Source organism: Lagenorhynchus albirostris, chromosome 2 (genome assembly GCF_949774975.1).
Source record: "Lagenorhynchus albirostris chromosome 2, mLagAlb1.1, whole genome shotgun sequence".
In the NCBI taxonomy this organism is placed as follows: Eukaryota; Metazoa; Chordata; class Mammalia; order Artiodactyla; family Delphinidae; genus Lagenorhynchus; species Lagenorhynchus albirostris.
Window position 1 is genome coordinate 72,880,326 of NC_083096.1, and position 26,041 is coordinate 72,906,366.

The window sequence follows — 26,041 nt, forward strand, 5'->3', positions numbered from 1 at the left end:
CAGCCCTGGGTCACAGGGGCAGGAGAGCCCTGGAGCCCTGGAGGGCCGGACCCCTCGGACCCTGTGCGAAAGGAGAAGGACCTGGGCGGAGCCGTGGCGGAGGGAGACGAGCGGATATCGTACTGGACCGAGTGGAGGGGGCTGGACTAGAGCGAGACCAGGACGGAGAGGCGGGGCTAGGGGGCGGGCAAGGAGCCGTCCAAAGTCACCCGAGAAACTGAACCGGGGAAAGCCGGGATCCGACCCCGTGTATTAGAGATAGCGGCAGTCGGAGGAATCTAGGGAAGCAGGGTCCGGTTGGAGACAGATCCACTCTCTGGGGTCGGCCCTCCTACCCTGTAAGGAGAGGACTCCTGATGGAAAAGGCCCAGAGAGACCCACCGAGTTAGCGAGCTGGCGTGGCTCTGGGTTTGTAATCTCGACCCCATCTATGTAGCCTCCTGGAGGTCTGGGGACTTAGTTGATCCGCTAACGAGTTTAGGAGGCGGGTCACGCTTCCAAGAAATCTTGGATTCAAAGTCCTCAGGTAGCCTAGACCCTACCGGGCCCCCATCAGAGTATACTCTCTCCCCTCTGCTTTCCGGGCTCCAGCCTCCCCACTCCAGTCTGTTCCCCTCCCCGACCGTCACTCCCAGACCTTCCCACCATTGAGCTTTTGTGCTGTTCCCCTGTAGAAACGCCACCCTTTGGGGAAGACTCTGACCTATGCAGTCTTTCAGCTCTCAGAGCACCAGTTTGCCCAGCTATCTTAGCACTTGCCAGCACTTACCACTGGTACTTTTAACTCACTCAGCCACTCAGCCTTTGGGGGAACATTTATTGAGTGCCTACCATGTGCCAAGGGGAGCCAGTGTTGAACATAAACACAGGATTCCTGCTTTCGGGGAACTTAAGAGTCTGGTGGGGGAGGCAGAGATTAATCAAATAATCACGCTAAAAAGCAACACATTACAGAGGTGCCTGGCACCCTGTAGGCCTTCTGCAGGTAACTGGTGCATGAACACATCAGTAATCAGTGCTGTGAAAGACAACATGGGGTGTGAGGGACAAGCAGGAGTTAACAGGTGAGTGGGGGAGGAAGAGCATTCCAGATGTGCCAAGTCCCTGTAGTAGGAAGACGTGTGGCTGATAGGAGGACGTAGAGGCCAGTGTGACTGGGGCAGAGTGATAGGGAACACAGTTCAGAGTGAGGCTGAAGAGACAGGCAGGCCAGGCCAGCAAAGCCTTTAAGGCTTTGGACAATTTTGACTGTAGCCCGAGGGCCATGGGGCACCCACGGAGACTTTCAGGCAGGGGTAACCTAACCAGCTTGTATTTTGAAGCAGTTGGTTGGCGGGAGTACCAAATGAATGCAGGGAGGCCAGTCACGCTATTTCTAGAGTTAACTGGGTTTGGGCTGCCTCTCCACTATATAGTGAGTGCCCCAAGACAGGATCAGTGCCTGGTACGCCTCTGAAAACACGCATGCACGCACACACAGAGCCTAGCCCGGGAGTGCACAGAAAAGTTACCCAATATACACTTCTTACAGCAATCTGAAATCAGAGTTATCCAGCAACATTCAACCCACCAGTTTATGTATACAGGGCCCTGGGGGCCTTGGGGAGCAATGGGTTGGGGAAAAGGAACACAGGTTTCCTGCTGACCAGTGTTTCCCATGGTAGAACCTGGGAGCCAGGCTCCCATCTCCTCTCCATTCACTTCCTCTATTAAACATGTTCATGTTCACGGCCGGCCAGTCCTCTCCCTGCTCCTGGCAGGGTACAGCAGGCTCTGTCCTCAGCCTTGAGCAGCAAAGAACCGGTGTGCTGACCTCTGCACACCATCTTGGCTCCTCAACGGTCCTGGCGCCGAAGTGGGGGTGACGGGGGATGCCGTACTGGAGGCAAGTCATAGTGTCCAGGTATGTGGCTGTTCTTGGGTGAGTCATAGTGGCCAGGAGGCAGGCCCGGAGGCAGAGGCGGCTGGGAACCCACAGAGTCTCGGTCTGGAGACAGAGAGGGATGAAGATGAGAAGGAGGTGGCTCCTCCCCCTTCCCACCACTCTCCTCCCCTCTCCACCCTCTTCTGCCGGAAGACGGATGCGTAGTGCCTGGCTATAGGCCAGTTTGTGCAGCTCCTCAGCCGCCAGTGGGGGAGGCCATCTCGACCTGCCCACCTCACAGGATAGGAAGATGCTCTGTCATCTGCCTTGTTCCCACCTTTTCTGGGTATCAAGTCTACAACTCAGGTGCTGTAAAGCCACCATTTCAAATCCTCAGCCCTCTGAGGGAGGTACCGCCACCTACAGGCTCGAAGAGGCAGTGTGACTTCCCAAACCACCATTTCAAATCCTCAGCCCTCTGAGGGAGGTACCGCCACCTACAGGCTCGAAGAGGCAGTGTGACTTCCCAAACGTCATGCCTGGTCTGAGCCCAAGTCTGACGCCCAAAGGCCTTGCTCTTGCTGCCACTTCATGCCCACTCCGCATTCCCGCCCTCTGTCCCTTCTCTTTTCCCACCTCCCCTGTCCCTGTTCTCTCTGCCCCAGTGGAGAAGGAAGGCTCACCATGGGTCAGGGGGCTGGGCTGCTCATAGGTGCCACTGTCTCTCTCTGGCTGGGGGTGTCGCCGCCTCTGGCTGTCCCGGAGTTGGGGCGGCTGCCTGGGGGGAGACCCTGAGGGAGGGCCTTTCATCTCCATGTAGCTGCTCTCCCGGGGGCTCCCTAGAAGGCTGGGCAGGTCCCGGATGGTGGCGTAGGGGTTCTCACTGCTCAGGGAAGCCACGCTGGCCCCCAGCCCCTCTTCAGAGATGGGCCCTAAAGATAGGGGAAAGAAATCAGGCTCAGTGGAGGCACTGGCCCCTAAACCCCAGCGCAGCTCCCTCCGTCGCTCCCCCGCCCTGCCCCGCCCTGCCCTGCCCTCACCTTTACTGTAGAAGGGGCCTGGGCCATTCCTGTTGCTGTAGCTACAGCTGTAGCTTCGGTCCAGGCGGCTGTTACCTGAGGAGGAGAAAGCAACCTGCAATCAGGCCCCTGGTCCCCTGCCCAAGGTCCCACCTCCTCTAGAACTGGGGCCCAGAATCCCCTTCCACAGACACACGCACTCAGATGAAGCAGGACGCTGGGCTGTACACATCCCCCCTCACCAGAGGCCTTGGGCCCCAGGCTCCTACCCCTGTCCAGAGGCCCTGGAGGGGGCTGCCGGCGGTGCTTCCAGTCAGCAGGCAGTGTGGTGTGGTTGTTATCATGCCCGTGGGCTCCACCTGGCCGCTCAGGGGCCTGGAGGCTGGCAAAGAGCTGACTGCCTGGGACCTGGCAGGGGAAGGGTGGGACAGGGAGAGCGACGTGCGCGGCTGGAGCTTTCCGGAGGACCGGGCTGTGCCCACAGGGCATCCACAGTGCATCCCACCCCCAACACTGACCTTGTTAGGGGGCGGGGGGTTAGGTGAGCACTGAGACAGGGTGTGGTAGCTGGGGTTGGAGTAGTAGTGACTGTAGCTCGGAGGGACATCTGCACAAACAGACACAGTTGCAGGGTGACCTGCCCGGTCAGAGGCAAGCCTGGGCCCAAGACAGTCATTCTGTTCCAGGAGATCCGTAATCAGCCTCTCTGACCTCTCTCACTCTCTCCAACTCCCCGCTTCCCACCTACAAGGTCCAGGGAGGGATGCAGGAGCCCCGCACCCCATCTGCCCTGTACCTGAGAGCCAGCCACTCATGTGTGTCCCCGCCCCCAGACCAGCTCACCTGGCATGACGTACTCAGAGCCGTCCAGCCGCCCGCTGCTGTAGGCCACTGCCAGGTGCTGGTGCGCTTTGCCTTTTTGCCAATGGCGGTAGCCAATGAACAGTGCCACCAGGGCCACCACCAGGGATCCCAGCACTGCAATGCCAATCACTGCCCCGAGTGAGTTATAGGCCACTGGAGAGGTAGGCATCATGGTGAATGGCTCCTGGCTTCCTGTGGGGGACGGGGTGGTCACTCAGGACAGTGTCTTGGCCCTACTGGTGAGCTGGGGATGCATGCGTGGGAGAGGCCCCAGTAGGGGGGCAGGGTGATACAAGGGTACCACCTAGCAGAGACCTGGGCATGTACCTGTGTCCTGGTTCCCTGGGCGCAGTGCGGGGCGGGGTGGGGGTAGGGAGGGGCTAGATGAGAACTCACCAATCCTGCAGGGGGCGCCACTGTGCCCTGGGGGACACACACAGGCCCCAGTCTCTGGGTGGCACCTCTCTCCAGGACCGCACTGGCATGGTTGGGAACAATTGGCACCGAACACCCCTGGAGAGCAGCCTGTTTAGAGAGCCGAGGAGGCAGGCGGGGATCAGAGGGGCCAGGGAACAGCAGTCCCCTCCTCAGGCTAGGGCTGACTTGGAGGCAGGGGCATGGAGTTCCCCTTCTGCTGGTACCTTCCAAGCAGAGATGTCCGGTCCGGCCTGGGGGGCAGAAACAACTCCCACGCTGGGGGTGGCAGGTCCCGCCATGGCGACACTGGCAGAGCTGGGCACAGTTGGCCCCCCAGTGTCCTAGAGGGCACGCTGCAGGAGACAAGGTTGGAGCCTGTCTGGCAGGCAGGGCCAGCCCCTCCTGAGTGATTCTCAGCCCCCAGCATCACTGAACTCTTCAGCTCAGCTTTGGTCTCCCCAGGGGCACCAAGGCTTTGAACCGTATCTACACGCTGATGACTCACAAATGCTTATCCACAGCCCTGTGTCTTGCCTGAACTCCAGACCCACGTGCCCAGCTGCCTGCTTAACTTCTGCACTTGCCTATCTGATAGACTTTCAAAATAACGTGACCAGGGCCAGACAACGAAAGGCTTCCAAACTATCCTATATTGCTTAGCTCTAGACCTTTTTTTTTTAACATAAGAGAGAAGTAAGTGTCTACACTATTCAAGGTATAATTTTTGTGTATCTGACACTAGCAAAAAATCTAATAGTAGTTACAGAATTCTATGGAAAAGCTCTTGTCCAAGATTACTTCCCTCTACCCTGCCCATCTTTTTCATGGTAATGGCTTCTCATTTCCCCTTTTCAAAATTTGTTTGACTCAGTTTTCTGGACTAATCTTTTCCATGATGTCCTTCTTATATTTATGTGGGAAAGAGGCCATGTATAAATAAATAAAAATAAGTTGGCAATCCAAAAGAAAAAAAGAACATGTCCAAAACTGAGCTTATGATTTTCCCCGCCCCCGTACAAACACTGCTTTTCTCAGGCCTCCCGTGCAGAAAGGCAGGGAATTTTTTTCCCTGACCTGTTCATTGCTGCATCCTAGGCACCTAGAACAATACCCAGCATGTAGGTGATGCCCAATAAATTTTTGTTTATAGTGTTTATATAAATGGCTGAATCAAGGTGGGTTCGGAGGCTTTTATACCCAGGAGCAGGGGAAAGGAAGCCTCTGGTCCTCAGCCCACCCCCTCATGCACACATGCTCAGACACAGGAGCCACCACCTACGTTGGGAGCAGTCAGGGCCTGTCCAGCCAGCCATGCAGTAGCAGGTCCCATTCGAAGGGTGGCAGGAGGAGTGGTTAGCACACTTGCAGGGCACACAGCGTTTGCCGTAGCGGCCAGGCTGACAGGCTGGGGGAAAGGGGCTCGTGGTGACCAGGGGCAGGGGCCAACCCTCAGTCAGCCCGTGACCCCACTCTCTCCCTCCCTCCTTCCCACTGCAGCAACCGGCCCAAAGACTGGAGTCAGCACAAGAGACCAAGAGGGGTAGAGTGGGAGCTTCAGGCATCTGACACTACACTGCACATTACTGCTGGCAGGCAGGGGGAGGGGAGGGAGCCTCACATCTCTGGCAGGAGGGGCCTCGGAATCCAGGTGCACACACACAATTGCCATTCTCAGGGATGCAGGTGCCCCCATTCTTGCAGGTGCAGGTGTTGCTACAGTTGGTTCCCCAGAAGCCCTCAGGGCAGGGCAGGTGGCAGCGGGTACCTGTGAGAGGGGTAGGATGAGACTGGCCTGTGGCCCCCCTTCCATAGGGTTTCTTCTGAACACATGTCCTGTGGGATGCACCCCCCAACTCCACAGTAAGCCCGGGGCCTGGACACCCCGAACGCTCACCTGTCCAGCCAGCTTGGCACTGGCAGTGTCCGTGAACAGGGTCACAGCCATCAGAATGGTCACAGTCACAGCGGCTGGCACAGCCTTCACCAAACATCCCCTTCTTGGAGGGGGAGTGGAGGGTAGGATAGGCCAGTCAGTTGGGGGGTGCTGTGCCCTTCCCTCCCTCAGGCAGGCAGACTGTTGTGCACTTACCAGGCAGGGGAACTGGCAGTGGGTCCCGTGCCACCCAGGGGTACAGGTACAGGCTCCAGTTTGGGGGCTGCAGGCTGCCTCGTGGGCACACTGGCAGCTGGCATTGCAACCGAAGCCCCAGGTTCCAGGCGGGCAGGGCACGGAGCAGTTACCATGCTGCCAACCTGGAAGAGGGGACTTGCAAGTAGGCATGGGGACCTGGCTCCCCTCCTGAGCCAGCACACACTGAGCATTGGCTCTGCCAGGCTCTGCGCTATGAGCTGGGGCTGGGGGTGGGGACGCCCATGGCCGCATAGGAGACAAGCATAGAAACTGTTGGATGTTGGACAGAAGGTTGAAAGACCGCAGGGGATGCACCACCACCTTCTGGGGCTTGGTTGCCTCTTCTGCAAAATGAAGGAGGGTGGCAGCAAACACAAATGCTTACAGAGGCCCCAACAGGTAACTAAATGAGTTCTCCAGATCATGTGTAAGACAATAGGGAGGAATGGGGACTGGAGACTGGACTTTTGTTAAATATGATAGAGAGCTAGTCAAACAAAACATATCTGTGTCCGAATCTAGCCTAAAGGTTGCCAACGTGCCACCCCTGGTAGATCTCCGAGGCCTTTGCTGGAGCTGCCATTCTGTGATTCAGTATGTCTGAGGATGAGGAATGATCTGCAAAGAGGTACCTCTGGCCTGGGCCTTTAAGGACAATTGGGATTTTTGTGGTTGAAAAAAAGCAAAGCGGATATTCCAGGAAGGAAGTAGCCTGGCTACTTTCCCAGCAGTCCAGCTGCTGACCAGTGCCTCCACCCTTACCCTGCAGCCTCTCCCCTACCCTTGGCCTGCCCCTACCCTTGGTCTCTCCCTTCTTCGCATGGTCCCGCCCCCAAATCCCCTTCCGGGAGATCCCAACCCGTTACCTTCCTTGCAGACGCAGGTGCCGTCGATGGGCGAGCAGGCGATGGCGTTTTCGCAGGAGCAGCGTGCGGAGCAGTTGACTCCATAGGTGTCAGGGGGACAGAGGCTAGCGCAGTGCGGGCCCTGAGAGCGGGCGGGAGCACCAGTGAGAGGAGCGGGCGGGCTCCCGGGCCTCTCCAGCACCTCCCTCGCGGCGGGGCGCGCCTCACCGTGTAGCCGGGCGCGCACCGGCAGAGGCCGCTGTCGGGCTGGCAGACGCCGCCGTGTAGGCAGAGGCAGTGCTCCTGGCAGCCGGGCCCGTGCGTGTCCTGCGGGCAGCTCTCGTTGCAGTGGAGGCCCGCCCAGCCCGGCAGGCAAGAGCACTCCCCGCTCATCGGGTGGCAGCTGCGGGCGGAGGCGGGGGCGCGGAGCGGTCTGAGGCCGGGTCCGCAGGTCGACTTCCCCGCCCCCTCCGCGTGGTGGGAGCCGAGCATCGCCGAATTGAGGGGGACATCGGGGAGGCTCGGTGCTGTTCCGAGAGCGGTCTCTCCCCGTCCCCGAGGCCCCTCCCCTTTCCCTTCTGTGAGATCTGCCCCGCCCTAGGTCCTTTTTGTGACTCCGGTGGCTTCAGCACCGAAGGCCTCTCCCATTGGCCTCCAGACCCCTTGACCACAGTGCCCGCGGCCTACTTGAGACTGTGTTCCGGGTCGCAGGTGCAGGGCATCTGGCAGCTGAGGCCGTAGAGGCCGTCGGGGCAGAGACGTTCGGCGCAGCGGTCCCCAGTGAAGCCGTGTTCGCACAGACACGCGCCGTTGGCCGGGAAGCAGCGGGCGCCCGTGGCGCAGTCGCAAGTCTCAGCACAGTCCTGCCCGAAGCGGCCCACGGGGCACTCCTCACGGCACCTGGGCACCTCGCAGGAGTGAGCCGGGCCACGCCGCCCGCCGCCGCCCCCGGCCCACCCCAAGCCAACACCACTCACCGGTCCCCTGTGTATCCCGGAGCGCAGCGACACTGCCCGGTGAACCGGTCGCAGAGGCCGCCGTTGTGACAGCGACATTCCTGGGAGCAGTTGGGTCCATAGGAGCCCTCGGGGCAGGGCAGGGAACAGATGGTGCCCTGTGGGGGTGAGAGGTCGGCAGAGCCCCAGGAGCCCAGCCCTCTCCCCATGGCCACAGGACCCGTCAATACCCCTACACCCCAAACCCTCAAACCTCTCCAGGGCCCACACAGCCTAACCCCCTCACACACATCCTCCTGGGAGCCCTACAGAGAACCGCCCACAGAATTCATACCCACAGGCCCCGCCCTGCATACCATCCAGCCAGGTGGGCAGCTGCAGGAGCCCCGAGAGGCCTGGAAGACACCCCCATTTTGGCAAGGAGGGGTGCTGGGGCAGAAGAAGCCAACACTGTCCTGTGAACAGGACACCTCGCAGCTGTTGGGCAGAGGGGGTGAGGTCAGTATGTAGACAAGCAGTACCTGCTTCCCCCTTTGCCTCCAAGGGCTGGTCAACCACAAACAGGCCCTCCCCAGGAGGAAGGCCCGACCCCAGGGCTCAGTGAGTCTCACCCCCGCTTCCCTGTTGGGTACTGCCGGGATCAAAAAACAAACGTTTCCAGGACTGGAAATGGCAGGGACACCCAGCCCCATCAGGAGGGGTAGAGCGAAGAGCCATGGGTGGCGTGTGCTCTCCACGCACCCTCTGCTCCACCTCTACCTTTGCTCATGCTCGTCCCTCTGGGGGCAACACGTCTGCCTGCCCTGGTTTTCTACCCTGAGGGCTCAACGCCAGAGCTCCTCCATGAAGCTGGATCTTTGATCTCCAGCTAGATGCACATTCTCCCTCCTGTGACTCCCCAGCTCTCCCTGCACCCTGCCTTGCAGTAGGGTTCTCTGCGTCCCTATCTCAGCCCCAATTTGGGACGTGCTTTCGCTCACACGCTAGTTCATGTTATCTTCACAGCAACCCTCCTAGGTGGACAATACTGCTCCCATTTTACAGACCGGAAACAAACACGTGAAGAGCCAATGATTTGCTCAAGGTTGCTCAACCAGCGAGCAGCAAAGCTGGGACCAGGATCTGGGCCTCTTGACTCCAACCCCACGTTTGGGATGCTGAGTCCCCTTGTGTCCCCACGTATGCCCGTGCATCCTGTGTCTGCGATCCCGTTAGTGTGTGTTCCTCCTGTTACACACCTGGGCCCAGTTCTCTCTGGGGGGCAGAGGCAGGCTCCGGTCTGTGGGTCACAGGGTGCCCCATGGCACTGGCAGCTGAACTGGCAGGCAGGGCCATAGCGGCCAGGGGAGCAGGGCCGAAAGCAGTGTGGAGGCTGCAGCCCAGAGGGACAGGAACACGCCCCACTCTTGGGGTCACAGGAGCTGCTGTTGCCGCAGTTGCAGGGCTTGTCACACTGTGGCCCCCAAACTCCCAGGGCACAAGCTGTGGGATGGGAGAGCGGAAGGGGGTCACCAGGGGTCTTGCCCCTCCCCAGCCTCCAGTTAGTCCCCGTCTCTGTGTCCTGGCCCCCACACATGCCCCCATGCCCGGCTTTGGCCCCTCCCCCTGTACCACACCTCCAGAAAAGGCTGCTGGCTGCAGTGGGACTCTGCTGGGTGATTGCCCTGGGGGCCCAAGCACCTGTGCCCTGGTAGGGAGGGTGTGCCCAAGGCTTCTGCATCCCTGGAGGCACAAGGGGTCACGCCCTGCCGTCACCAGCCACTCACCACTGGAGCAGTCGTCGCCCCGCCAGTCTTGCACACATTGGCACTGATTGGGTGCCACGCAGCGGCCATGAACACACTCCCGGGCACAGAGCGCTGGGGCAGAGATGGGGTGGGGTGTGCGTGTGAGACGATGTTTCCGCCCCTGCCGTACCCACCTGTTATTCTCTGAAGCCTAACCCCAGCTTCCTCCCACACCAGGGACCTGGAGTTCGCCAAGCAGCAGTTCTGCCTCTAAGATGCAAAGAGACTGAGAGTAAAGCAACTCAGGTCAGAGCGTGTCAAGACCTCAGGATTCCGGACTCCCGAGCTCCTTTCTGTGAAATTCTGGAAGCACCTTGTTGGGAAATGGACAGGCGGGGTTCCTCACGTAGGGACCAGACATGGATGCTGTCCAGAGAGAGGGTAGGGGCTGGGCTGGGGGCTCAGGCTGGGCAGGGGTCTCTGTAGGGGCTGGTGACGGTCCAAGGCTGAGAGAAGGAGAGAGACAGAGTGGGCTCTGCTCTGGGGGTTTCAGGGTGCTGGGGGCGGGGGACAGGAGAGACTGGACGGCGACAGGTCGAGACAGACAGCAACAGAGAGACAGGGACAGGAAGAGTCAGAGAGAGTGCCAGACACGGAGTCCTGAGACACAGTGACAGAGAGATACAGGCAGCCCAGAGACAGAGATGCAGAGCCAGAGACTGCTGAGGGACATGGAGAGAGAGGGTGGGAGAGACATAGGGACAGCTAGAGACAGAGGTATGAAGTGGCAGCTTTGTCCCTAGAGACAACAGGGCCAGCGGAGGGCAGAGGAGTAGCCCCACCCTGGTGAGGGCAGGGAAGGACTAGGTGGCCTAGGCTCCACTCATTCCACGGCCCCACCCAGGACTCACGGACACAGGCTCCGCTGCTCTCATAGAAGCCCCGGCAGCACTGCAGGCGCATTCGGTGCTCCGTCTTCACCACCTGGCGGTACACGGTCCGGTAGACAACCCTGGGGGAGACCCGGAGGTGGCCCTCAGTCCCCCCTGCCGAGGCCCCGGCTTCCAACCTTCCACGGTGCGGCACTGGGGGAGGCCTGGGGCACACTGCCCAACACTCTGAGCTGGGGTAGCATAGAACATTCCCTCCTGGCCTCCCATCCGGTCACACACATGCACACCATACACCATACCTGCACACCCCAAACACACATACCCCACACACAACATGCCTTGAGTGCCCCGAGGCCAGATGCTCCCTCTGAACTCTAAAGGTTCTGAGAAAAGAATGGGGGTACAGAGGGGCAAGGCCCGGGCCGAGGCAGCTCCTCTGGCACCCATCTGCCGGTGGAGGGGGATGGGCACTCACGTGGGCCGGGGGCAGGTGTGCGGGCTCTCCCAGGGCCGGTCACAGGGCTCCGAGGGGAGCAGGCTGAAGGGGCGGGAGTGTGACTCCTTGGTTGTGGTGGTGAAGCTGCAAGACAGGGAACGGAGTCGGGGCCCAGGGCAGGGAGAGAGGCCTGAGCTGGAAGAGCGGAGCGGGGGGGCGAGGGCTTGGCCACAGTGGGGAATATTTAGGCTTGCTCCCTCGAGCCTAGGATGGACCCCCCCATCTGTCCCGCTTCAATCTGGAGGGATCCTCCCAGAGTTGGAATATTCCTGGGAATATTCCATTCCAGCCCTCCATTCCCCGCTGCCTCCTTCTCCCTATGTGGGGAAATTGAGCTAGAACTGACTCCTGGGCCCAGCTGATGGAGATGGGTTGAAGCGCTTCTGGCCAAATCTTGCCCTGGGCCTTGTTGCCCAGCCCTGTCCCCTGGGCTCTCCCTGGGCCAGCCCCTCTGCTTGTCCCATAGTGAATGGCTCCTACCCTGTGCTCTGTCCTGCAGCTAGCCTCGCACAGGGACCAAGGGATGGGGATAAAGAAAGGACAGGGTCACAGCTGAGATGGAGACTGAGACAAGATCAAGATGGGGATGGAATCAGAGGCATCCCATCTAGGGGAGCAGAGAGAGTAGAGGCAGAACTAGGAGGGAGATGAGGGCTGGAGAAAGGGAGGGAGGCAAGGGAGGGAACTGGAAAGAGGAGCCCCAGTGGGGAGAATGGGGAGCTGGGGGCTTGCAGCCCTCAAGGCACAGCAGGGGCCCTCTCTCACCTTTCCCAGAAGCTGCAGGTGTTGGGGTCCTTGGGGTTGAGGGTTCCAGCCAGCCCCAGGCCCAGGGCCAGGAGAAAGAGGGCCCGCAGAGGTGATGACATTGCTGAGGCCTGTGACAGGGCCAGGTGTGGAGCAGGTGAGGGGCACTGCAGCCACAAACCTGGAGGCCAAGTCTCTGCAGAGACCAAGCAGGGGTGGCAGAAGAGATGAGGCTCTGGTCCTCTGGCCCAGGCTTCCCAGGCTCCAGGTCTGATTCCTGACCAGGTAGAGCACGGCCATGCCTCTGAGACTTTCTCACACGGTTTCCTCTGTCTGGACGTCCTCCCCCTCATTCTTCACTTTAAGCACATCCTCCCCCCCATTCTTCACTCTAAGCACTCCCTTTCAAGGTCTAGCCCAAGTGTCACCCCTCTTTCCCTGCCCTGCTTCCCGATCCACAGTGGCAGACTGCCCCCACCCATCCCTTCCGGGACCCCCAGCACCATTCACCCACACACCACTGTTCTAGTGCCTGTTCCCTGACCATGACCTCTAGAGGCAGGGACCTGTGCCTGAATTCCCAATCCCCAGCACAGCCCCTACCCAGGGCACTTTGATATTACACCAAGGTGTGAAATTGGAGCCCATGAAGGGAAGTTATAAGGGAAGCCAACTTGGGCTCAGTTAGAGGAAGAACTTTCCAACGGTCAAAGCAGTTCTGTGATGGAATCAGCGACCTCAGGTGGTGAGCTCCCCATCACTGGATGTAGGCAGGCAGAGGCCAAAACCACCCTGATGCTGTTAGGGGCTTCCTGCTTTATGGGGTAGGAGTAGGGCTAGGTCCAGGTGACCTTGAAGGAGAACCCTCCCCACCACTGGTGCGCTGGCATGGCCCATACTGACTTCTGAGAGCCAATCATGACTTCTCTTCCCAACTCCTTGTTCAGTGCTGTCACAGTAGTAGCTTGAAACCAAGCACGGGGGTGGAAATCAGCAAACATCACAAATCAGGGCCGTCCCCCCACCCAGCCCCCCACCGAAGCCGGTTGCTAAAGCTTTGCCAGCATACCTCTGCACCCAGCTCTAGGTGCTATCACCCAGGGAGTCCCCAGCCTGGCCTCAGACTTCAGGAGAAGCCGCCACCTCCCTGTGACCACCCACCAGCCATCTGGAAATGGGCTCCTCCCCCTCCTCCACCCCTGGCCTCGCCCAGTGGGTGGGAAGCAGGTCAGGACCTCAGAGGAGTCTCCTTCTGGCTCCTGAGCTCAGGAGCAGCAGAGGCCCTTGAGCACCCGCCGCCCCCCACCCCGCCAGTTTCAGATTCTCTGTTAACTTGCCCCGGCTCGGCTCCCTCCTCTACGCCGCCCTGAGGCGTCCACATCTGCTTATAATTTTCCCCGAGAAGAGAGAAAGGTCGTGGTAGCTGGCCCCTTAGCCCCCTGAGTATCTCTGGAATGCCTGCCTCCAGGCCCCACCCCAGGCCTTCCACCCACACACTCCCAGGGTCCCAGCGGGCCGCTCTCACCTCCCATCAGGGCAGCGCTCAGAGGGAAGCTCCCTAACCTAACCGCACCCCACTGCTGCGTTCTGCCCAACCAGTAAACCCTCCAGCCTGCTCCCCACCCTCTCAGCGGCTGGGCTGGCCCACCTCTCCTCGGCTCCCTCCCACCCACTGCAAATTTCTACCCACCACCCCACTCCTGTCTTGCAAAGCAGCAAGGCCTGCCCATGACTCTGGTTAGTGGCCCCATCACAGCTCCACCAGGGCAGATCTCCACCTGTAGTCTTTTTTGTGTCCCTCCCATCCATCCTCAGTCCCCAGGTAACTCACCAGGCCTCTATGGCATCCTGGGGCCTGAGGAACTCAGGTGAGCCAGGGGCAGGGCGACAGGGCCCTTGGGCCCCAGGGCCTGAGGAGCCCAGAGAGTGTCCTGGGGGATCCCGGTGCTCATGATATGCAGCCTGAAAACAGGAAACAGAGCCTGGCTAGAATGTGTGTATGTGGGGAGGGCAGCAGGCAGCATGATCATGGGCGGAGCATGGGGTGGCTCTGTCCTCCCACCACCCTGAACTTGGAAGGTAGGATGTGGGGGAGGGTGGGGAGTTGTGGGGGAGGGATGCAGCCTGGCCTCAGGGAGCCAGGCCACAGTCAGGAGTGCCCTTCAGCCCTTCATAGTCTGGCCCTTCCACCCACACAACCCCCAGCTCCCCCCCCAACAGTTGGCTCCCTCTCCCAACATCCCCAGACTCTGCCCTTCACCCCAGCCCTGCTCTGGTCACCTTCCCAGGCCCACCCTGTCTGATCCCAGCTGACCTTCTCCCCACTTCTCCCTCGAGTGTGCATGGCAGCAAGCCCATGGACAGGACCCCAAGCCCCCCACGTATCTCCCCCTCTTCATCCCTCAGTCTGGTCCACACTCCCCTCTTCCTGCAGCCCCCACTGTGCCCCTGGCATGCGGGTCCTGTCCTCCAATTGGAGCTCAATCTGTCTGGATCCAGGGTCCTCACCCTTGTCCCTGGGCGAGCCTCATCTCCAGCCACGCAGGGACCCCCAGACTTACCTGGGCCTGGATCTGTCCCCGGAGCTCGAGGCTGTGGTGACATGGACAAGACCTGCAGCAGGAAGGCCCTGATGAGGCGCAAAGGGGAGGGGCTGTCCTTCCTCTCACCTACAGCAGCCCCCTCCCACCAGCCACCTCCTCTTAACCAACTTCTGGAGGAAATGTTTCCCCCTGGGGGACTTTGAGGGGGACCTCGAGATGGGCAGGGGAGCATGCGGAGGGCCTGACCCTAATCCCAGGGGGTTGACTCTAATAACTAGAGGGGTGGGGAGATTCTGTTTTCCCAAGGGCTTCAGGGTAGGACTGGAGAGCAGAGGTCTCAGCTGGTCAGTGGAAGGGGCTGGAAGCCAGGATGGGGTCGGTGAGATCAGTGGGTGGTCCGCAGGGAGGGGAGAGATGAGATGGGGATCCTGGCAGAGAGGGGCAGGGTTTGGCCTCACCAGCCCCAGACCCCGAGGAGGGAACACAGGCCAGACCAGGAGCCCAGAGCTCCAGCCTGGCTGCCTAGGCTTGTTCCCATCTGAGCCTTTGTCCCTGAGGGGCTAGGGAACCTGAGACCCTGGCCCACCCTTCCCCAGCACCTCCAGGCCCAGCAGAACGGGGGCTATTGTGATCACACGTGCCCCTTCAAGGGGTTTAAATCAGACAACTAGTGGCTCCCCATCTGACCCCAGGGGCCCCCACTGTAGGCTCCCTTCTCCCTCTTCCTATACAGATGACCTCTGCCTTTCCCCTACTCAGCCCCCTTCCTCCGTGGCACCTCTGGATTGAGGGACCCACACACCTTCCCTCACAATTGGAAAACTAGTGCAACCCCATATGTTGTTCACTGCGTCGGCACGGGCAGGGCACTGAGCAATTTCTGTGGATCATTTCTTGTAAAGCTTATGTCAACCCACTGTGGTAGGTATGATTATTCATTTTACTGATGAGGAAACAGGCAAGGAGAGCGTAAGTTCCCTGCCCAGGGCCAGACAGCCGGTAATATCAGAGCTGGGATCCAAACCCAGACTGGCAGATCCATCCCTGCGGCTCCAGGCTCTCCCAAGCCCAGGCGGGAATCCCAGGGGCTTTACATCTCTTTTTAACAGCCTTGGTTATGGCGAGGGGGAGCCTGGCGGGGGGCTGGACAGGAGAAGGGGATCAGGCTGGGGGCTGCCACAAGAACGCGATCACAGGCGTGGGAACCGGGATGTGTTTACAGTCAAGAATGAGCTGACACTTCTCTCTCCTTCACCTCGAGATGCAAAGCAGCTGGGCGCCTGGCCAGGTCCCCGCCCCCCCCCCCCCCCCCCGGCAGTCCCCAGTCCCGCCTGCGCGAGCCCCCAGTATCCCTGCCCTCTCGGCCTCCAAGCCCACACAGGGCCCAACCCAGCTCGCCTCCCCTGCTCTTCTGTTCAGCCTGATTCCTCTGGTGGGGAGTCCCTCTACCCTCACTGTACTCCAATCCTAACCCCGCTAGGAGGAGGGGGATGAGTCTGGGGCCTCTGAGAGGGGAGTAGAGTTCCTAGTGGACAGGAGATGATCCATGTCTATAGAAGGCAGAGAACAAGAGTGGGGCTGATGGAAGTGAGACAGCAAGAGGAACTTCCCCACCAGCTCCCTTCCAGCTGCTCTTCTCTGGGAGGTGGTATAGCAAAGGATACCCTCTGAGCTCTGCATCCCCTCCCACCTCCCCATTCAAACCTGGGTTCGAATCCCATCTCTCAGTTCCCTCATCTCTAAAATGGAGAGGACAATGGTACTTCCCTTTGTAGGACTGTTCTGCGGAGTAATAAATGAGTTGATACAGATAAGTGTCTAGAGAGCTACATAAGAAGCTCAATGAACCATGGCAGTCCCCACAATGGCATCCTCAGCCTCACTCCTCCTGCACCTATCACACCCCTTCTCCACTCCCCTTGGCACTGTCATACTCTTTGAGTATTAATTCCAGGAAAAGCTGTTTCTTTCTTTTTTTTTTCCTGAAGAACCCCCAGGATGATCCGGGAATGGGAATAGGGCCTTAGATGCTGACAGAGAGAAAGGAAGTGAGGAGGGGAGGGGACTAGGCTCCCCAGAGAACCTGATCCCCCAGAACGATGGGCTGCCCGCCAGGTATGTCTTCAAGCCAAAGGCGGTTGATGAGGCAGGACGCCTGGATTCTACTTCCCCCCAGCCCTCAGCCTGAGCACCAACTCCAGCTTCTTGCTTGTTTCCACTGGTGCCTCCTCTCTGTCTCTCTCTCCCCCACTTCCCATCTTGGAGGCCAAAGTTTCTAGTACTTAAAAGCTGTACGGCCTCAAGCATGTCACTTGAGCCCTGTGAGCCTCCATTTCCTCATCTGTAAAATGGGAGAATAACACCCCATATCTCCCAGGGTTCAGTGGGGGTTGGAACTGTTGGTTCCAATGACCATCCTGGAACTGAGCCTCAGACCAGAGGCTGCTCAGTGTACATGTGTCAATGCAAAAACAGAATCCTCCAAGTTCTAGGCTCTCTGCCTCTTTCTTTTTGCCTTTTGTCTTGCTCTTCATCAGAAACTCTCTGCTTTCTGTCTTTTTTTTCTTCCTCCATCAGTTTCTTGGTCTCTTCTGCCTCTCTCCTTCCTTTTCTATATCAAGGCTACCACGTACAGTTGTGCAGTATGTTCACTGCACTAGGGAAGCCACCTTCAGGTATGGAGCGTAGGCTGAACTCCAGCCATGATCCACAAATCGAGCCCTGTGTCTTAGCTTGGTGCCAAGGTTGCCTCGCCCTGTAGCTCTCTTGTCTTTCAGGATCTCCCCTGTCTCTGTGTCTGTTCTCTGTGCCCTGTCCTAACCTCTCTTTGCCATGGAGACAGGATCACTTAGTCCTTCCCACTCAGCAGTGTGATCCTGAGTCCAAAGACTTCCCTTCCCTCCCCATACAGGGATGCCCTCTAACCCAGCTCCGCCAGCAGCCTAGACTTCTCTGCTCCACGTGCCACTCAGAACACCCGTGTACACGCTTGTACACACACACGTAGAGCCCCTCCTACATCCAGCCAAGCCAGGCCTTCAGCACGCCAGGCATGTCTGCCTGCCGGATGGAGGGACAGGAAGCCTGCATGTGCTCCAGAGGCTGGGCGGGGAGGGAGCAGGGGTGAGGGGCCGGCCTTGTGTTCTCTGTGGCTCAGGAAACAGAAGCTAGAGGGTCCTCAGCCCGACCTGTTTACTCATCAGGAAATAGAGAAACTGCAGGGATTCTGATTCACCAAACATTCAGCACGTGCCTACTGGAAGCTAGAGCCAGCCCGGACCCTCACCACCACCCACAGGTGGAGTGGTTGTTATCCCTCTCCATTTCACAGAAGAGACCATGGAGGGTCTCGGGTAAAAAGACTTGCCCAAGGGCCAACTGGTCGGCAGAGGCAACAGCAGGATTAGAATCTGCTTCAAAGAACAAAGCAGTTGGGGGTGGGAGGTAAGCCCTGGGGTGACACAGGCCAGGGAGCAGCTCCCCCTGCTGACTGCCACCCCCAGATACTGTTGGAAAGCGCAGCTCTGCTCTGGCCACTGCCTCCCTCTAATGCCTCTGTGGCTCCCCACAGTGCAGGAAAGGGCGCCCAGGGCCCAGGTGGCCAGCCTCTGCTCCCATCACACTGGACATGCCTCTCACCACACGGCCACCTCTGCCCAGGCCACTCCTGGAATGCCCAGGTCCTACCCATCCTTCTAGGCCAGTCTCCTCCAGGAAGCCCCCTCAGTGGCTCCGCACCTCACCTGTTCCTCCCTTTCCTTGGCCCTTTCTCCAGGCTCTTAGCACACTCACCACGGACCCCTGTGGCCCAAAGGACCCCAGTTCTTCCCTGAGGCCGGCTCCATACTGGACATAGACCAGTCCCCGGCCCAACACTTCCCCAAACTCTAGCCGAAGGCACCAGTGTCCCTCCTCTGGGGGCAGATGGGACTAACCCAGGTCAAGTCAGGAGTTCACAGGCCCGGGAGCACCTCAAGTCTGATGGACGGATGAGGTAATGTACCCCATCTTGTGACTGCCAGCTTGTGAGTCTGGTTTCCCTACCAGGCTGGGACAGCCTCCAATTCCATTCTTGTCCCAGGCTCTATTAGGGGGCTGCTTACCCCCCAGGTGTTCCCTCAAGTTTCCCATCCCGTGGTCGTTATATTTTTATTAAGGTCTGTCTTCCCCACTGGAATGGAGCACCGTGAGGTCAGGGTACTTCTCTGCCTGCCTGACCACTGTGTCCCCAGCACTGGCCAGCACCTACACACACGCATCTAGGGTTCCTGGCACCCAGTGGGCAGTAATTAAACATGGTGTGGAGTGGATGGACTGATAAACTCTAAATCCTTTCCGACTTGAGTAAGCCCAACCTTACTCAGTGGGCAGTAATTAAACATGGTGTGGAGTGGATGGACTGATAAACTCTAAATCCTTTCCGACTTGAGTAAGCCCAACCTTACTCTGTGGGAAACGGGACAGGGAGGGATGTTTGGAGGCTGTGGCTTGTCCCCGGCTCACCAGACAGCAGGACCTTCCTTCTAGGGCCCTCAAGACACAACACTGGTAAGTCGATGGAAGGTGGAGTTCAGAAAGAACTTCCCAACGTTACACAGTAAAAGGCGTCTCCAGACCTGCTCTCCCGACCTCGGGCAGGAATTCCTCAGGGCTGGCCTCCAAGTTCCTCTGGGCTAAGTGCATGGGAGTGCAGGGCACTGAGTCACCTGGAGAGGAGGGAGTGTGCCCGCACGCAGGGCCTGAGCCCTTATCCCGAACCTCCGGCCCAGGGACTACGCCCCTCACTGCCCATCCACACACCACCTCCTACGCTGACGGACTAGGCCTCAGATGCCACTGTGTGAGGTGGGGTAGGAGGCACAGGCAGGAAAGGGGACTCACGAGGCTCCATGGCCCAGCACCCACCCGGTGCTGTTTCTGGAGACCTCCATCTAGCCATGTGTGGGTGCTCTAACACCAATTCCTACCCCTTGTTAAATGCATATTGTGAGCTGGACCCTTTCTTTTCATCCTCTCAGCAGTCCTAGAAAGTAGGTACTATTATGCCACCTGTTACGTAGATGAAGAAATCCCAGGGAGTTCCCCGGTGGTCCAGTGGTTAGGACTCAGCGCTTTTACTGCGATGGCCCAGGTTCAATCCCTGGTAGGGGAACTAAGATTCCACAAGCCATGCAGAAAGAAAGGAAGAAGAAAGAAAGCAAGCAAGAAAGAAAGGGAAAGAGAGGGAGGGAGGGAGGAAGAAAGAAAAGAAAGGAAGGAAGGAAGAAGGAAGGAAGGAAGGAAGAGAAAAAAGAAATCCCGAAGAGGTTAAGTCATTTGCCCACCAAAGGCGGGCTGGGGATTTGGACCACGTCTATCAAGCTCCGAAGGCTGTGCTGCCCCTTTCAGGTCCTTCTACCCCTGTGATTTCTCTTTGGTCTTAGGACTTCCTCCTGTTTGACCTCCTCTACCACCTTCTTGTTCTTTCTCTCAGTCTCTGCTCTGTTTTTCCAAATATGCCTCTCGCTTCCCTCTGGGCCTTGTTGTTTCCAGAAGTCTCTATGCCTCTGCCTGTGTCTTCCTTGTCTGTTGGGGTCTGTCTGTCTCTCTGTATCTCTGTCTTTGTCTTTCCCTCTCTCCCCCGCTGTCTTCTCTTGCTCCTCCTGCTGGCTTCTCCCCCATAGAGAAGCCTCTATGGTACCTCCCCCAGGACTAGTATGGACACCCTCCCCAGAGCTAGGACGGGCCCTAGGACCCCTCTTGCATCCCGGGAGGGCTCTCTTTCAAGGTTTGCAAGGCTGCTCAAAGGAGAAGCTCCGAGCACTGTGGTGGAGGCCCTGCCTGGCCCAGGTCCCCTCTCCAGCAGAATGTGTTGGTGGGGGGAGGCAGACAGCAGCCCAGCGACCTCTATCTCTATCCAGGTTTCCGAACTGTGGATGGGACTGCCTGCAGAGCTGGTTTCCTCTTCTGGGAAAGTCTGATAGGGGATGGAAGCGGCGGCAGGGGGTGGGGGGGGTAGTGTAGAAACAGATGCCAACCCTCGGCTTCACCTCCCGTTGAAGAGAGGAAGACAGAGGGGAGCCTGGCTAACCCAGCTCCTAGGTGGCAGGGAGGGTAGCCCCAACTGCAATGGCAAGTTTAGCGGGTAGACTTTGGGAGACCTCAGAAGTGGGAGAGGCAGCAGCAGGAGACAGAGAGCTGGAGAGAGGAGAGCTGTCCCACACCCTGGCTCCCGCGTGCCCACACAGAGGGACTGTATCATGGATTGGGATGGGGTGGGACTCAGACAGCTCCCCGACCCCCCAGGCCCAGCTTAGGCCAGGGTTGAGAGCTGACCCCTTGCCCAATCCTGCCTGGAGCCGAAGTCTGGCTGAGTCTGGGAGCCTGGGAAACTCGGACCAGCACAAGCTGTTCCCATCCCCGGGGACTAGGGTCACAGTCCAAGCTCGGGAGAGGCCACTCATAAAAGGCCAGAGCAGGACAGCTGAAAGTTCACTACTGGAGGCCGGAGATGGGGTGGGGGTGAGGGATGGCCTTGCTGGGGCCTGGGCTCCGGGGCCCCCCACCCTCACTCCTCCTCACACATACCAGCCCATGGGGCTTTCTGGGGATCCACATGCCTGAGGCCTTGGGCCAACTTCTTAGTCCTCAAACCGGCAAAACTATGAGTCCCAGGGACCTGTAAACCTGGGTCCCTTCCCTCCATCCTCCTCAAACGTGTCTCCTGGTGGGGAGAGGGCCAACACTGTAATAAACACTGAGCAGGCACTGTTCTAAGCAGGAGACATGTTTATGCTCATCTTAGCCTCACAGCAACCCCATAAGGTAGGCACTATATCTTATTATTCCCCTTTTAGAAATGAGAAACCGAGACACAGAGGTGAAGTCTCCTGACCAAGATCCTACAGGTAGTAAGGAGAGGAGTCGAGATTCGAACCTGGGCAGCCTTGACTCCAATGTTGGTGCTCTTAGCACTACACATCCCGTCAGCCAAGTAGAGGGCTTCTCTCTCCAGCCCTGAAAGGGGGCCAGTGGGGTGGTGGCAGCCGCTGGACACACAAAGTCCCATACAAGGGGCTAGGAAACAGCTTCATTTGCATGTCATTTACATGCTGTTTCATTATGGATGGAAACCCCCAATCGCCTTTGGCCCCTCTCCACTGCCCCATCCCCTTCAGGTCTCTCTGTCGGTCTCTCTTTTCCCCCCCACCCAGAGGTCCCCCGGTGCAGGGTGGTCGCGGGACCAGGGGCGCGCGGTCACTCACCTGCCTCGGGACCCTATCTCGCCGTCCGCCTGGGGTGGGGACTGCCGGGGTGGGCCTGGAGGAGGACAGGGCGGGGGTCCCTGCGTGGAGTCCCAGGCCGACTGCGAGAGCGGCGGAATGGCCGAAAGTTGTGGATCGCTGGGCGGGGAGGGGCACGGAGGGGCGGGGGGCAGGAAGGGGGTGGGAACTCGGGCCCTAGCCAAGGCAGGAAGTTTTGACAAGGAAACCGGGAGCCGGGGGAGGGGAGATCCAGAATGCCCGGGAGGGAGGCTGTGTAGGGGTGGGACCACTGAGGCCGAGCGGCGGGGCCGACCCGACAGCCTGGATCGGGCGCAGAGAGGGGATGAGCAGGGGAGAAGAGCAGAGGCCCCGGTCCCGAGTCCCTCCTCGACTCTTCACCAGCTGTGCGGCCTTGGGGTACTCCGGCCTCAGCTTTCTTATCTGCAAAGTGGGGCGGTGCAGGGGAATCAGTGAGATCGTCTACGTCAGGCACCTTCCCACTGAGGCCCAACAACCGTTACCTTATTAAAGATACAACCCGGGGACCGACCGACAGCATCCCAGACTGGGAGAGGAGCACCGGGAAAAGGCCTCTCCGCTTCTCTGGCCGCCGGAAAGCACCCTGAGGGAGGGTGTGATCCAGGGAAGCAGTGTTCGGCGGAGTCTCCGCCTCTGCCCGCCCCCTTGGTCCAGGGCCCGGGCGCTTCTGTGCACCTCGCGCCGCAGCCTCCGCGCGGAGGCAACTCGAGCCGGGCGCCACCTCGCGGCCAACGTCCGCCTCCCCACAGCCCGCGCACCGGACCTGGGAGAAGGCGTCACTCCGGAGGCCGCCAACCTGTACCCCACCTTTCTTGGGGCACCCTTCCCTTCTCAGTCTCTGAGGAGACAGAGGCAATTTTCATAACAACTAACATTTGCCTTCATCATCGTTAGCGCTTTAGGTGCTGCTTCTTTCAATCCTTAACTCGAGACAGGTTCTATTTACATGACATTGTTCGTGTAATTAGGACATCCGTAAGCGGCAAAAGCGGGATTTGAACCAAAGTCTGTGGTCCGTCTGATTACAGGGCTCCCTCTACAAACCACCGCCCGCGACAGAGAAATCTACAATAGTTAAGGAAGAGTAAAACAGGTACATTCCTCTTTGGCGCCTTTTACAATTCAACTTTTTTGAAGTATAATTGACATAAATTTAAAAACGTACCCACTTAAAAGTGTACAGTTCGATGAGGGTCTTTTACATTTTTTATTATAGTAAAATATAAATAATATAAGTTTTACCATTTTAACCTTTTTTTTTTTTTTTTTTTGCGGTACGCGGACCTCTCACTGTTGTGGCCTCTCCCGTTGCAGAGCACAGGCTCCGGACGCGCAGGCTCAGCGGCCATGGCTCACGGGCCCAGCCGCTCCACCGCCTGTGGGATCTTCCCGGACCGGGGCACGAACCCGAGTCCCCTGCATCGGCAAGTGGATTCTCAACCACTGCGCCACCAGGGAAGCCCCATTTTAACCATTTTTAAGTGTACAGTTCAGTGGCATAAGGTACATTCATATTGTTCAACCACCACCACGATCCATTTCCATAACTTTTTCATTATCCCCAACTGAAACTCTGTACCCATTAAACTGTAACTCCCCATTCCTCCTCCCCCAACCCCTCTATTCTACTCTCTACTTCCATGAATTTGACTACTCTAGGTACTTCACATAACTGGAATCACACAATATTTGTCCTTACAGTATGTGTCTGGCTTGTTCACTTAGTTCGATGTCCTCATTTGATGCAGTTTTGTTTTTTGTTTGTTTGTTTTGGGCATGCCATAGGTATTGTGGGATCTTAGTTCCCTGACCAGGGACTGAACCCCGGCCAGGGCAGTGAAAGCACCGAGGCCTAATCACTAGACCACCAGGGAACTTCCCCCAAGTTTGATGAGTTTTGACAAATGTGTTCATCTGTGTAACCACCACCCAATTTAAAAAAAAATTTTTTAACATTTTCCTCTCCCCAAACTTCTCTTGTGCCCCTTTGCAGATAACGCCCCACCCACTACTCCATCCTCGCTCCCGAATCCCAGCCCTATGAAATCTCTGATCTGCTGTCACTGTAGATTTTTTGTTCTAGAATTTCGTATAAATGGACTTATACAATATGTACTCGTTTACGTCTGGCTTCTTTCATTTACCATAAGGCTTTCATTCCTTGCTTATCACCGAGTGGTATTCCATTGTATGGATATATTACAATTTGTGTTTACATGAGTAGATGGGCATTGAGTTTTTTCCAGTTCTACTTAGAAGTGGGGAGACTTCCCTGCTGGTGCAGTGGAGAAGCCTCCGTCCTCCCAATGCAGGGGGCCTGGGTTCCATCCCTGATCAAGGAAGTAGATCCCACATGCCACAACTAAGAGTTCGCATGACGCAACTAAAGATCCTTTGTGCCACAACTGAAGATCCCGCGTGCCGCACCTAAGACCCGGCACAGCCAAATAAATATTCTCTTTTAAAAAAATCAGTGGGATTGCTGGGTTATAACAGTTATGAATGCTTTATGTATTCTGGCTTCAAGACCTTTGTCAAAAATATGTGTTGAGGGACTTCCCTGGTGGTGCAGTGGTTAAGAATCCGCCTGCCAATGCAAGGGACACAGGTTCGAGCCCTGGTCCAGGAAGATCCCACATGCCGCAGAGCAACTAAGCCCATGTGCCACAACTTCTGAAGTCCACTGCCTAGAGCACATGCTCCGCAATAGAGAAGCCAACGCACCGCTAGGAAAAGTAACTCCCGCTGGCCGCAACTAGAGAAAGCCCGCGCATGTAGCAATGGCGATCCAGCGCAGCCAAAAGTAAATTAATTAATTAATTAATTAAAAAAAACATAACCGGGCTTCCCTGGTGGTGCAGTGGTTGAGAGTCCGCCTGCCAATGCAGGGGACACGGGTTCGTGCCCCGGTCCGGGAAGATCCCACAGGCGGTGGAGCGGCTGGGCCCGTGAGCCATGGCCGCTGAGCCTGCGCGTCCAGAGCCTGTGCTCCGCAGCGGGAGAGGCCACAACAGTGAGAGGCCCGCGTAACGCAAAAAACCAAAACCAAAAAAAAACATAACCATTATTAAAATTTATTTTTAAAAATGTGTTGAGAATATTCTCTATTTGACATACAAGCAAGTGTTGTTTAGTTTGCTACTTTGAGAGGTGGAAGGTGAAGGGAAGGCGTGGATTGGATGGTGCTGCTCACTTTGGGGAAGGAAGGAAAGGAGAAGGCAAGGCTGGGCGTTGCTTTTCCTGACTCCAGTGTTACCAAAAATTTCCAACAGGGGGCAGTAGAAACCTGAGCACAGATCCAGGGTCCAGAGGCCAAAGATCATAGAGTCGCAGCATGTCGGAGGCCAGGGGAGCCTTGAAAGTTGTCTGATCCAGCACTTTCAAGGGGTAAATGGGGAGACTGAGGACCAGAGAGGAAGAACAGGCGCTCCTCCCTCCTTCACCTGGGTCACTTGTTCTCATCCTTTCACATTCAGCTCAACTTTCCTTTCTCTGGGAGCCTTTCCAGCTTCTGCCTCTCCCTCCCCATCCCACTCCTGCATGTGAAAGTCTAACTCGCCCCTCTCTCTGTTACTCTCAGTTTTTCAAGGACTGGGGCCAGATCCAAATCATCTTTGTGATCTCAGGGCCTGGCACAAAGTAAGTGCACAATAATCGTTAGAGTAAACGGCTGCCACCCCGTGCAATGCTCTTCCAGGGTCTCTGGGCCCTAACTCTGCCTCCTGGGCCCAGCCCTATAGCTAGAAGGATGGAAGTTTCCCTGTGGCCTCCCTGGAAGGTACAAGGGGGCCTAAGGTCCTCATTCATCCTTTTGTTCAGTAGCACCTGGTATTGGGCTGCATCCGCAGGCCTGCAAGCCCTGTAATTGCCCGGCCTCAAGACCAAAGAAAGAGCCTGGAGTCATTGATAGAGGCATTAATGGTTTAATAGATGGGGGATCTTACACATCTGAAGCAAGGTCCTGGAGCGACACGGGGCAGGGGGTGGGGGTGGGGTAGGGAGGTTCCAGTTAGAGAGGGAATCGATGTCAGGTTGGCTCATCAGTTCCCAGGGTAACCAGCAGAGGGGGCTCCCCCTTTTGATAAGCTACCATAATGAAGATAGCTCTGATCTAAAGATTAGAGCAATCACTAGCTGGGGCTGGGAGCAAGTATGTAGGCATTTGCTGATTAGGCTCTACGATTAAGAGGGAAGGTCAGTCATCGGACTAGGGTGTAGGTGAAGCAGGGACTGGTCAAGCGGGGGATGTACAGAGAGCG

General features: G+C 57.7%; 1 protein-coding gene across 9 annotated transcripts; it reads right to left on the reverse strand.

Annotated features, from left to right (window-relative positions):
• Positions 1 to 802: 802 nt before the first annotated feature.
• On the reverse strand, positions 803 to 21,874 carry PEAR1 (platelet endothelial aggregation receptor 1). Of its 9 annotated transcripts, none has more exons than XM_060135920.1 (25): positions 21,744 to 21,874; positions 14,518 to 14,569; positions 13,788 to 13,918; positions 11,978 to 12,087; positions 11,192 to 11,296; positions 10,735 to 10,835; positions 9,863 to 9,955; positions 9,335 to 9,578; positions 8,453 to 8,573; positions 8,118 to 8,254; positions 7,828 to 8,040; positions 7,369 to 7,543; positions 7,162 to 7,282; positions 6,254 to 6,417; positions 6,059 to 6,161; positions 5,783 to 5,929; positions 5,444 to 5,569; positions 4,389 to 4,517; positions 4,144 to 4,272; positions 3,727 to 3,939; positions 3,402 to 3,490; positions 3,126 to 3,291; positions 2,905 to 2,979; positions 2,548 to 2,796; positions 803 to 1,987 (listed from the first exon to the last, which is right to left on the reverse strand). In XM_060135920.1, exons 4-25 carry the CDS (start codon positions 12,076 to 12,078, stop codon positions 1,836 to 1,838), a joined length of 3,153 nt encoding a protein of 1,050 aa, XP_059991903.1. In that variant the 5' UTR covers positions 12,079 to 12,087; positions 13,788 to 13,918; positions 14,518 to 14,569; positions 21,744 to 21,874; the 3' UTR covers positions 803 to 1,835. The 9 variants fall into 9 exon arrangements, with proteins under 9 accessions (XP_059991903.1, XP_059991864.1, XP_059991874.1 ...); XM_060135881.1 differs by having other exon boundaries at positions 11,978 to 12,152; positions 21,744 to 21,873; XM_060135891.1 differs by having other exon boundaries at positions 11,978 to 12,233; positions 21,744 to 21,873.
• Positions 21,875 to 26,041: the final 4,167 nt, after the last annotated feature.

Bases quoted from the DNA above. Each gene is read 5' to 3' on its own strand.
- PEAR1 (XM_060135920.1), bottom strand. From the start codon at position 12,078: ATGTCATCACCTCTGCGGGCCCTCTTTCTCCTGGCCCTGGGCCTGGGG. The intron at 9,956-10,734 runs GTGAGTCCTGGG...TCTCTGCCCCAG, and splicing joins GAGCAGCGGAGCCTGTGTCC to CGCTCTGTGCCCGGGAGTGT. The intron at 2,980-3,125 runs GTGAGGGGGGAT...TCTCCTCCTCAG, and splicing joins CCTGGGGCCCAAGGCCTCTG to GTAACAGCCGCCTGGACCGA.